Consider the following 13364-nt stretch of genomic DNA (forward strand, 5'->3'; position numbering starts at 1 on the left):
TCGCTATAAACTCACAAAAAAAAAAGATACATTGGGCCTAACTTAACTTTTCAGTGTCATAAAATTCCAGTTAATCGAACTTCCGGGCCTATACCGACCACATCAAGGTGTTATATAAGCGCGAAGCCATACGTCTGGCGGGAGCTGCCGGTTTCACTGTCGCGCAAAAGGCTCTCGCTCGGCCCTGCTGCAAGACTGTCTGTGGATAGGCGCCGGGAGTCCTTGGTATTTTTAGCCGGGAGTAGGTAAGCCTTACCCCGTCAGCCTTATGCAGTGGCCCCCGCTGTGAGGGATGGTGTTTTGTGAGCGATGGTACCTTTCATAGAAGTGCTGGAAATGTGCTAGCATACGCCCTCTTATAAAAATAGAACTGTCTATGTTGCGCGCGCGTATGGAAGGGTCGCATCCTTGTGCGGCGCGCGTGCATGTGTAGGCTACAGATGTATCCTCATCCATTAAACAAACCTATTTGTTGAGTTGAGTTTTTGTCCGACTTAGGGTGGAAAGGGGGTGAGTGGTGGTGCTGTAGCATCAGCAGCAGCAGCAGCAGCAGCAACAGCATCAGACAGGCCCTGCAATGAATAATTCATAAGGAGAGGTGAAAACTTAACCCTTTAACACAGACACACAGACTCATACTCCAGCCCAGCACGCAAGCCAGTTATGTTTTGTTGCCTCAAAGCTTGAAGCAAGGCTGGGAGTTGATGACTGTGATTTTGCGGTTACACACTAGAATTGTCTATTCATGCTTTCATCACTGAAGTTTTTTAGTTGGTCGTTGTAATGATTCCCCTGTAGTTGTATGATAGTTTACTGCTTATGGTAAAGTCACTGTATGGTTGTGTGCCTGTGTGTGTGAATGCATGTGTTTGTATGAGACTGCACACAGGCACGCGCATCTGGTGTGCGTGTGTGTTGGTCTGCGGTCCTATATGCACATATATGTATGTGTCACTCTGGGTGTGACACATACTATTTGAGACACTTGATGGTTGACAATGTGTCTGTGTCTATATTGTTCCTTTCCGGATACAATTGTTTACATCACCATGGAAATTTAAACAAATGTTTACACTTTACACTTCCATGGAAGTGTACACAAATGCACATTACATATATGCATCTGTGTGTGTGTGTGTCTTTTCGGGCCACTTATTTCTTCAGACCCATGCAGCTGGAGGGGCTCATATTTTTCTTCTCATGCGATATGAGGGCGGTTTAATTTTCTGCTCTCGAATTTCCCTGCTCTGCCCAATTTGAGAAGTGGCTCCGGCTCGTTGACAAATGTAAATCGGTGGCAATGGGCCTATTTGCAGAGCCACTATTATCTGACATGAACAGATAGCTGTATTAAGGCGCTAATAGGAATCCCTCCGTCAGAGGCTACCGCTTCCACATGGTTAACACTCAGGTGCAGTGCTGCGGTTTAGTGTCTGAACCGGGAGCTCATTCATTGTTTGTGGGTGAGAATGTTTTTTCCTCTTCCTTTTTCTACTTCTTTTTCTTTTCTTTGTCTTCTTCTTCTTCATCGTCTTCTTCTGCTTCGTCATCTTTTTCTTCTTCTTCTTCTTCTTCTTCTTCTTCTTCTTCTTCTTCTTTTATATCCTACAATTTTCTTCATATTAACGGTTTTTATTTTCCCAGGAAGGAAAAACTAATGGACATATGTGGAGGCATTTTCTAACCCCATAGGCTTATGGTCTATTCAAATGGGTGGGCTATATCTGTCAGTGTTTTGATAATGCTGGTTATTACTCTGTGTGATCCCTGACAGATCACACACAGACAGGGGGCTGCTTGTTTAGCTTAGGAGAACTGAGGGGCGAGGGGCCACAGCTTTGTGTGTCTTTGTGTGCATGTGCTTTTTTTTGCAGGTTATTATTCTCTTGTCATCTCAGTGAGTATTTGCTTTTGCAGGTCTGTTTTTGACTGACTTTAGCGCATATGTTTTATTTCTTTGTGACTTGACTATGTGGGTGTGTGTGTGTGTGTGTGTGTGTGTGTGTGCATGTGTATACGTGCATTAGTGTGTGTGTGTGTGTGCGGTTGTGTGTGTGTGTGTGTGTGTGTGTGTGTGTGTGTGTGTGTGTGTGTGTGCGTATACGTGCATTAGTGTGTGTGTGCGGTTGTGTGTATGCCTGTGTGTGTGTGTGTGTGTGTGTGTGAGTTCAGCAGCTGGGTAAATAGAGCGGTCATCAGGGCACTATGTTGGTGATCTCTTTGTGGTCTCCTGTGGGATTAGAGGCAGACTAATTGGGGCTAACAAGGACTAGACACTCATATATATTCTCTTCCCCTCTCTCTCTCCCCCAACCCGTTTTCCCAACAGTCAACTTGTTGGACTCAAAAGCAAGCCAGGGGGAGTTGAGATGGTTGTCCTATCCTCTACACGGGGTAAGTTCATAACATACTGTATATATACACTTCCCAGTGAAACATGAAGCACAAGAACGATTTTCTGTAAAACTTTTGCCCTCTATCCGTTCGACTTTTTGCTTTATTCTTTAGGGGTTTGACACACGGCATGAAACTTTCATTCCGGATGTACTACAGTAAACGTACACACACCTTAACATAACAAATAAAAATAATACGGAAATCCCTGTGCCTGAGTATCTCACCAACTTTAAACATATTTGAGTTCATGTGTGGATGAATGGCCACCTTCTACCTGAAAGCAACGCAACCACCATCCATTCCCGTGAACAGGGCGCTATAAACCCTACGTGATGCGTAGTACAGTCATTGTTAGTTGAGGCCTAGGGAATACAGGAGAATTATGGTGACAGGAAGTAGCATTGGCATGTAGTGACATTTTCTAGCTTGGTTTATTGACTCACTGATTACACGAGTTGTAAACCTGAATTGTAACACAAGGGCACCCACAGACAGTGTTCTCAACTGAGCAATATTTGTCTGGGGCAGTGAGCAGGAGTAACGGTGACTGGTCTGTTTCCAGACAACCTACTCTGCCTTCCTCAATCGCACAAGCAAACGGATTGAGTAATGGATCTTGAACTCTTGGCTAAATGATAAACCTTTGGTTATTTATGTTTAAAGGCAGAATACACATTTGGTGTGTCAAGCGTGGAGGGTTTTTTAGAACTGGCACACTTTCCGATTCTTGCAGAAAAGGGGAAGGGATCCTGCTGAGCTGTTCCCAATACTGAGATGCAAAATAGCATCTGATCAAAGGATGAAAACAAGGGCTTATATTATACCTCGAGTATTGACGAATAAATCTCGAATGATTGATAAGATCATGCAGTTGAATACCAACCCTTTTGTCCACTATAAACACCCTGCATCTGCCGCCCATAGCTCCAACCCAGCTCTGAATCTATGAACCTATTGCATGTGTGGACGGAAGCTTGATATCATCATATCACATCTTTGGTTCTATATCTTGTGGGTCAAGGTGGACGATTTCTATGCAGATAGTCTGTGTGTTCAACAAGCTTAAATGTGTGTCAGAATGTGAGTCAGACTTTACCATGCCAATATCCTCTTATCTAGATGAGTCATAGGCAATAAACTTATATGAGTTATTATTTTCCCACAGTCAAATGCGTCGCTGCGGTGAAACCATCAAGGAAAACCCGTTCAATATAAATGACGTAATACCGCTCGATTTATTTAGCACCCATTAAAATACAGCAAGACATGTGGGTAGGTTGTCCGTAAATATGCTAAATGAAGCTTTACGATGTATGCTATTCTATCAATGGCCCAGGAATGCGTCCGGGTTCTGAGCTAAGGCCCCGTCGCCCCATTCCACAGCCCGGCCACCCCATCAGTCACTTGCGGTTACTTCAGCTCTTCCGCTGGCTTCCCCCAAAAGTGTTTATTTGTCTCACTAGTTACTGGACTACTGAGTATTAGGGCCAAACTTGGTTATATATACTCTCCCACACATGCAAACTCCGTCACATCACACACACGCACACACACACACACACACACACACACACACACACACACACACACACACACACACACACACACACACACACACACACACGCCAACACATGCATGCACACACGCATGCGGACACACACGAAAAACTCCCACACACACACACACACACACACACACACACTCACACATGCATGCACTTACACATGCACACACACACACATATACACGCACACACATAAGCACAAACGCACCCTCTCTAACACACGCACACGAACAAACACACGCTCCCCCGCCCCCAGCCTTTATTAAGTGTTAGAATTACTACCTGGCAGCAGTTTAAGGTAATCCAGTCATTTGTTCCATGGAGCTGCCAAACCTAGTTTCCCTCATCCATATATACTGCTGGCACAGCCTGGATGCTGAGAGCTACTTTCTAAGAGCTAAAATGAGGGAAAAAGCTAAAAAGAACTTTAGGAAAAAACGGCTGGCTGTTTTACGTCTCAGAAACGATTGCAGGCAATTTCAAGGATCTCTCGGAGAGGACTTGATGCGTTTGAGCCGAAGAAAGTTATTCATGTGGTGAGACAAGCGGGCTCGCAGTTTGGAAACTGGATTTCTGGAGAACAACCGGGCCAGTCAATAGTTCTGCATGTCCTCTGCGTGTGTGTGGGTAGACATAGAGGTCAGGTTTACTGTGTTGGAATGTGAAAAAATATTGGGTCCACAGATGCATGGCTCTTGACGAAAAAGGCGTTTACAGGAAAGAAGGCTAGAAAAGTATCGCTGGATCTAACAGAGGAAAGAGGCGTTGGAGACACTTTGCGGTAGATGAGGCATATAAAAAAATAAAAATAAGTTACGAGACATAAAGCAATACTGCTGATGATCAAGTGTTCAAGGTGAATCATCTGTAATTACTCACGTCGTCCACGGCTCTGATAAGCAGACTGCCCTGGGAACCGCCTGCTCAAACGATTTCTCAATGTCGCTATGACACTGATGGCTCTCTTTCACTTACGCACACATACACATGCACACGTGCACACACACACACACACACACACACACACACACACACACACACACACACACACACACACACACAGGCACATTCACATGCACACACCCACAGACACACATGCGCAAACAAATATGAATACACACACACCCATGCATACGAACACACACACACACACACATACACACACACACGCACACATACAAGTACACACATATACACACATTTAAACATAAACAGACATGCATATGCTTGCTGGAAGCTGCTGGTCCGGAGAGACACAAACACGTCGGTGAGAGCAAATTAAGGGCTTATCCTCCCAGACACACTAATTTGCAACCATCCACCATGTGTGTTTATGAGTGCATGCATGCCTTGTGTGTGTGTGTGTGTGTGTGTGTGTGTGTGTGTGTGTGTGTGTGTGTGTGTGTGTGTGTGTGTGTGTGTGTGTGTGTGTGTGTGTGTGTGTGTGTGTGTATGAGATTTACTGTTATCTGTCTAGGAAGGCCGGCTGATTGGTCAGCTCTGTTCACAAAACTTAAACCACCCGAGCCTTAAGACCATTAAAGATTACACTCTGTCTGCTTTGAAAGCATTCTTCAGTCACGAGCCAATGGCTATTGGCCATATTGTGTGTGTGTGTGTGTGTGTGTGTGTGTGTGTGTGTGTGTGTGTGTGTGTGTGTGTGTGTGTGTGTGGGCGTACAGATCAGAAAATAATTGTGGGTAGGGGGATCGGGCCATGTGGCAGCCTTTGACAGATTCATACAGATGTAGACATAGCAAACATTTTCACTTACCCAAGCATGCATGCTAGGGTAATGCCACAGTGCTGCTAAGCATCCCAAAGGAACTATTTAAAATAGTTGACTCAGCGTGTTTACTCACCAGTTTTGAAGTTGCTAACACTCAAGACCTTTTCCATTACCACATATTAGGAGGAAGCTTACATTTGAACCCAGCCATATAATTGGACGTTGTATGAGTTGGATGACTTGTCTTGCGGCGCAAACCTTTTCACTTGTCTTAGCTTGCGCAGGGTGGTACTTTCGTACATTTTGTTATCAAGGTAGGGTGTGCCGTCTGGAACCGATCTCGATGAGAACGAGTAAGACGACACATGTGTGTGTGTGTGTGTGTGTGTGTGTCTTTCTCTGTCTCTGTCTCGGTATCTCTCTCCCTCTCTCCCTGTACCCTCCCCATCCCTGGGTCCCCTGGTAGTTTGGGATGTGTCGGCTTGCTGTCGTCGTGATTGACTTTGACCGACGGTTTTCTCCAAAGCTCTCTCGATAAAGTCTGTTCCTCTTGTCCCCAGAAGTCCCGACTTCAGAGTCAACCCATAAAAAAAAAAACAGCCCTGGAGCACTCGGGAACGAGAAGCCAGAAAGCTGAGAAAAGCCCGTCCATAAACGGGGATTAGTGTGGCGAAGCCCGCGGACACACGAGGAGTCGGCCAACATGCTCCAGAAGAAGGAGGTTATGTTATAAGGCATCCGGAGGCCATGTTATGGTTTCCCAGTGCATATACGGCAGCGGCTTTTGAGTGATGCGGTGCAGTTGTCGTGGCGGTGACCCTCCGACCCCGCAGGAAATGTAAGATGCCCCCCGTGCACTTGTTGTTGTTGTTGTGGACGCTCGCTTCTAGCAACCGCTGCCACAACGCGACGCAAGCGGTACCAGATGCTACAGGGACCGTCGTGGGCTGCTGCTCACACGCAGCACAGACAGACGAGTCACATCTTAGTCCATACCCCTGATGGCCCCGGATCTGATCGGCGACGGCTCAAACGTTGACCCCGGCCTGACACACAGCTCCGTCACTAAAACAAGAGAATTTTCTGAAGTTAAAAGAAGAATGACCCAATGCATAACAAAGATCCCCGCAAAATAGTTAACGTTAAAAAGAAACCTCTATTCTTTGTACAATTTAAAATCAACACACGTTGAAACTATTTAACTCAGGGGGAAAAGGGGTTTGTAAACTATGTGGCCACAGCCCCACAACCCACAACAAGAATTGAATTCCCGTTTTCGGGGGACGTAGTATCCAACAGATCTTGTGATCCGGCATCAGTGTAGCTATACCACTTGACCTCCGGTGACCTGCAATGCGTCGCCTTTGAAGTTGCCTTTCCTGTTCGGGCCCCTGCCGACTCCGCGGGGCCCTCCGGAGACGTGCCCCAGAGAGGTTTGTTTTGGGGGCCTGTAACGTCTTCAGCAGATCGGGTTACCCCCCCACTGCACTTTTACTATCTCCACCTACAGCACAGATCAGAGAGAAGGACGCGTCAAACTGCCCCCACCCGCCCGTGACCCCTTAGGAACAGCCACAGGGGCAAATTCATACTGCAAAAAAAATAATAAAGTCCACCGCCACCTGTGACTGTGAGGAGGTTATGGCCTGGGGGTGGAGGGCAAGCGGGGAGGGAGGTGAAGGGTCAAAGGTCTCAAGGTCAGGTGTAAGGTCTTAGTGTTGTTATACATCAACTGGATGGCGGCCCAGGGAGGTGCATGGGAATAGCTGCCTCTCATGTTGTGCCAGATCTACTTTGTTGCAATAGCTGCTTGGAGACCGAGTGTTAACTCGGATGATTGGGGTTACTACTATTACGTGTTGCACTCACATGCTCACGTGTGCGTACACACACGCATGCACGCACACATGAACAACACAAAAATGTTCTGTCTTCTTCTGCACTGATGGAGGCAACGAGGCAACGTAATACAATCCTTTTTGTATGAGCTCATTGGCTTCTTCATGTGTAGAATGAGCAAGAAAACCGAAACTTGTGCTACAGTCTGTGTCTGTGTTTATTTGAAAATGGGCAAATTTTGCTTTAAGGTGCATGTGTTTACGTGTGTGCGCGCGTGTGAATGTGTGTGTGTGTGTGGGAGTGTTTCTGTCTCCGTGTCTGTCTGTCTGTGTGCTGGTACAGTTTGCAGGAGAGCAATTAGGCCCTTGTTTTTGGGCTGCTGACGGGAAATGCATCTGCGAAAGCCTTTGTAAGACGATCTTGTTGACGATCACAATGTTATTATTTCTTGTATGTCTCATTCGTGTTCTGTCTGACTGGCCCTTCCCCTTGTAGAATAGATATTTGAAGTTGTGTGTGGGTGGGTATATGTCTGTCGATATGGCCATTCATCATCTCACGTTTGATCGTTTGATCGTTTACATTCATACAAATATAAAACAAACCAAAACAGCACCAAAAAACACCCAGATTGAGAATGCTATATATACAATTGTCTTTTCATGGTGTGGGCCCATTCTGATGATGTCATGACAAATGGCGGGGCAAAGGGTTGGAGCATGTTGGAGACGCTGTTCTCCGCAATGGAGGATATAGTATTACAGATGTGGTTCTCGTTTACTTTGGAAGACCTCACCCCAGTTTAGGTTGTGCTCAGTGGAACAGAATGGGAAATCTACACACACACACACATGCACACACACACGCACATGCACACACATAGAGACACACACACACACACACACACATGGATTTGATTTTGGATGTCCCATGTGTTTGTGCTAACGTGTTCTAACAAACTCCCTGCAGGACTGTGGCCGATCAGAGATTTAAATTTAATGAGCCATTGCTAGCTTATGTTGCCTTAGATTTGGCCCGGGATGTCATTTCTGCATATTAAAAACAAAATGCCACGTTGACAGTGATAGGTAAGGATATAATACGTGGGACCCTCCCAGTTCCTCCTGCTCACCATGCTTGTAGCTCAGCGCATTCTAGCATAAACTCTAGCCTTGAAAACCTTCAGCCTACTCTATAGGCTAAAACTTTTCTCCAAATTCTATAGACCAGACCTTCAGCCATCCCCTCCTTTGTTCTCTCTCTCTCTCTCTCTCTCTCTCTCTCTCTCTCTCTCTCTCTCTCTCTCTCTCTCTCTCTCTCTCTCTCTCTCTCTCTCTGACTCTCTCTCCCAAGGGTGTTTCATTAACCCTGATGTGAAAATAAAATGAATGGTTGCCCTTCAGTCTGAGAGCCCTAATCAAACTACACACACACACACACACACACACACGCACACTCACACACACACACACACACACACACACACACACACACACACACACACACACACACACACACACACACACACACACATGTGCTTGTGTTTTAAACACAATAGGGGAACTATCCTTTTGTATATTTACTCAATTAAGTCTAGCCAAATGTTAAACAATGGAAAAGCCCATCCATCTAATGACCACGTATGTATGCGGGCATCCATGTGTGAATGATGTGATAATTAAGTTCCTACCTATTCAGAGAGCAGCTCTCACTCACTCTCTTTTATTTGCTCTCTCGAAAAAGGTATTAGTCATTCAGAGCCACATCCATTCACGATTACGCCAAGGGTGAAAAAAACAAGCATCCATTTAAACCCATTTGATCTGATGACATTGCCTCCACAATGAGCCCAGTGTTTCAGGTGTTTGGGCGTTCGTCATCCTTCTGATTCTATGTTCATGTGACCAAGATGACAGAGTGTGGGCCCCTCGAAGGCACTTGATCAACGCGCCGCCCCGCAGTGCGTGTGATGAAATCAAAGCACTGACTCGTCTCTCCTCTCCTCCCTCCCCTCCCTTTATCGTCTACTGAGATAGGCAAAGATGATAAACCCCAGCGGTACACACGACTGCCACTAGTGCATTCACGTTTCTGATATTGGAGGGAGAACATTAAGTTGGCTTAACATGAAGACATCGAGTACAAATGTCTACAATGGACGCGGAATGTAATGGGTTTCATTGTGAAGAAATGTTATTATTAAAACTCGCTGGGAATGCGTACTACATGTATTATAATGAGGATTACGAATTCTCAAACCAATGTGCTTGACATATGTGATGATCACACGTAACATTGCATGTGTCTCAAAGATATTCACACAACAACCCAAACCCAACACATTTTACCCAAACAGCAAGCTTGCATTGAATTAGTTCCTCTGCAATCTGCGAGAAATGTGTTATCTTTCCCCGCCCTAAATGTTTGTTTGATCTCTACTATACAGCCGGGTTAGACTTATCGAAAAGTGTGTTTTCTGATGGCCGGAGCAGGGGTTCATTATCTCTCATTCCTCCCCTCTTTTCTCCCTTCTTCTGATCAGTGGGAGGAGATCAGTGGCGTGGACGAACACTACACCCCCATCCGCACCTTCCAGGTGTGCAACGTCATGGAGTTCAGCCAGAACAACTGGCTCCGCACCAACTGGATCTCCCGGCGCTCCGCCGTGAAGATCTACGTGGAGCTCAAGTTCACGCTGCGCGACTGCAACTCCATCCCGCTGGTCCTGGGCACCTGCAAGGAGACCTTCAACCTCTGGTACCTGGAGACGGAGGAGCGCGAGCAGGAGTCGCGCTTCCGCGAGCACCAGTTCTCCAAGATCGACACCATCGCGGCCGACGAGAGCTTCACCCAGATGGACCTGGGCGACCGCATCCTCAAGCTCAACACGGAGGTGCGCGAGGTGGGGCCCATGTCTAAGAAGGGCTTCTACCTGGCCTTCCAGGACGTGGGAGCGTGCGTGGCCCTGGTGTCGGTGCGCGTGTACTTTAAGATGTGCCCGCTGATCGTGAGGAACCTGGCGTCCTTCCCCGAAACGGTGCCCACCGACTCCCAGTCGCTGGTGGAGGTCCGGGGCTCTTGCGTCAATCACTCCAAGGAGGAGGAGTCCCCGCGCATGTACTGCAGCACGGAGGGGGAGTGGCTGGTGCCCATCGGGAAGTGCCTGTGCAACCCCGGGTACGAGGAGCGAGCGAGCGCCTGTCAAAGTAAGAGCAATGGCTTTGTGTTTTTTCAACCGCCGGCGGCTTTTTCCCCCCTAAGTGATATCTGCTCCTTCGGCCTTTGAAGAGTTTCTACAGTATAACCACACTATCCCAACAACATATTTGATTGACATACTGTGATAGATGATATGCAGGAACTAGGAGTGAAGTCAATTGAGAGTGTGTGCGGCGTGAATCTGAGAGAGAAAGAGAGCAGGGGGAGATTGACAGAGGGAGAGTGAGATAGTGAGAGAGAGAGAGAGAGAGAGAGAGAGAGAGAGAGAGAGAGAGAGAGAGAGAGAGAGAGAGAGAGAGGGAGAAGGAGATAAACATATGTTGTGGTGCCGGGAGACACACAGAGGTAAAATAACTTAAATTGTGTGTGCGTGTTTGTGGGCGTGTGTGTGTGTGTGTAATGTATGTAGGTGGTTGTGTGGTTGTGCATGTGAGGTTTCCATAGGCTCCCTCAGCCTGGAGGGCAGCTTGCATTGGTTACACAGCAGCTAGTCATCAGCGTCTCAGCGCCACTTCATAAGCTACAGTGAGATCAGAGGCACAGTAGTAGTGAAGATGAGCTGATATAGGTCAGAACCCGAGCAGGCAGACTGCCGGGTGGGTGTCTGTGGAGACGTGTGGGTGGCGGGGGCAGCTATCCAGGAGCCACACTATCTGACCCTGTCTGTCTGCCTTGTCTGTCTCCTTGATGCGTCTGCTTGGGTTTTTCTCATTAGGTTATCTGTCTGAGTGTGGTGAAAGCCTGTATAGGTATTTCACGTTTTCGTTTTTTTTTAACATGAATGTCTGGCTTCAACTTTAGTCGTATAAGATGACAGTCTTTCTTTTTTTTGTTCCTGTTTTTTCCGCCCATGCCGATTCCAAATGATCAGTTCTATTCTTTGCCCGCCTTTAAGTGACGACTAGTGATAATCAAAGATCAAAGACTGACTGTGAGCTCATCCCTCTGCTGTCAGTGGCCCCCCCCACCCAACTGCCCCCCGCCACCACACACACACACACACACACACACACACACACACACACACACACACACACACACACACACACACACACACACACACACACACACACACACACACACACACATACTCCCAAGCTTGCAACTGAAGGAGACCCAGTGTCACAGCTGTTGGTTGAAAGTTTGAAACCCCCAAGTTGAAACCCTCCATTTTCTTCAGAATGGATATTAAAAAGTACGCTGGTGATCACTTTCGCGGGCTGTCACGCATCAGGCCGTTTTTAGAGTTTAAGGGTTAATGCAAAAATAGAATGCGAAAAAGCATTTCGTTTTCAGAGCGTTGCAATTTGTAAGCAAAACGGTAACATGTGTAATTGTAATCTGACTCATTGTAGGGTGTGATGCTTGACAGATGACGATCTTGAATAAATCATGCTTTTTCAATTATTGAATTATTGACGTTATTGGCATGAACACTTTCTTGCTTATGACAAATAACAACAATAAAGACTTAAATCAAAACAGATAATAAATCTTACCAAATTGTCATGTGGACTTAGTGTAAAGAGTCAGGCTGCAATTATTTTCACATGATAGCAACACAGAATGGCAGCCATCATGAAGTAAGCCCTACCCCTCCACCCTCCTCACCTCCCTTGTCTGTCCAGGGCTGTGCGAATGTTTGGATGTATTTGACAATCTCTTATTAGTTTCACAGAGCCCTAATGGACTCTAATAAGGTCTTATATTTCCCCCTGGCCTGGGACAGCTGCAAGCTGGCCAGATCCAAGGGATAGAGGCCCCCCAACGTACCCCCCCTTACCCCCCCCTTACCACCACTCGGCCACAGGCCAGGGTGGGGCTGGGGGGCTGGGGGGGGGGGGGGGTGAGAGCACGGTTTCACTCCAGGACCCCTTGTGTTAACGGACAAATGACCATGTGGAGGCTACATGCCAATATCATCTAACCTCTTCCTTGGCCTACGTTACGATACGAAGAAAGAAAAAAAACAAGAAAAAAGACAGCTTGACTTAACGCGCTAAAACCAAATTCCTAAATCTGAAAAAAATTTAACAGCGGTTTAAACGACGAAGAGCGATTAAAAGTGAGCTTGATAATAACCTCTACATGAGGAGCACCAGTTCAGCAGATTCAGTTCACTTGGAGCCATCCCAAAACAGAGACGTTTCGGACATGTCTGGACCCAGCGTATGCTCGCTTCACTGTTTGCTCAGAGTGCGAGGTTGATGGAAAACCTAAACTAAATATTTAATAAAGTGTATCCTCTGACAGGACGCCCAGCAGAATCTTCCATCTCTATCTCTCTATTTGCACATTCTGGCTGTCTGTGTGTGTCTTGAGACTTGATGTTTTGTGTAAATATGCGGCCAGACCACCAAAGATTACTCAGTTTTAATAATGATGAAGTGGGTGTTGTCATAATTCTGTTTCCATGGTGTTTCTGTTGTTGCCATTGGCATTTGTTAACTTAGGACATTGGAGCTTGGGTTTGGATAGGTCTATGCATATCCGTATGTGTGTGTGTGTGTGTGTGTGTGTGTGTGTGTGTGTGTGTGTGTGTGTGTGTGTGTGTGTGTGTGTGTGTGTGTGTGTGTGTGTGTGTGTGTGTGTGTATGGTGATAGGTGTTTGTGTG

At 46.6% G+C, this 13364-nt stretch overlaps 1 protein-coding gene across 3 annotated transcripts in view; it reads left to right on the forward strand.

Moving 5' to 3' along the window:
* epha3 (eph receptor A3) overlaps positions 1-13364 on the forward strand; it is a 75549-nt gene that overhangs the window by 3382 nt on the left and 58803 nt on the right. For all 3 annotated transcript variants that reach the window (XM_060039276.1, XM_060039277.1, XM_060039275.1), the window contains exons 2-3: positions 2330-2394; positions 10073-10736. In XM_060039276.1, coding sequence (XP_059895259.1) covers positions 2330-2394; positions 10073-10736 — 729 coding nt within the window. The remainder of the gene's footprint in view (positions 1-2329; positions 2395-10072; positions 10737-13364) is intronic.

The sequence above is a fragment of the Gadus macrocephalus genome, chromosome 20 (genome assembly GCF_031168955.1).
Source record: "Gadus macrocephalus chromosome 20, ASM3116895v1".
Lineage (NCBI taxonomy): Eukaryota > Metazoa > Chordata > Actinopteri > Gadiformes > Gadidae > Gadus > Gadus macrocephalus.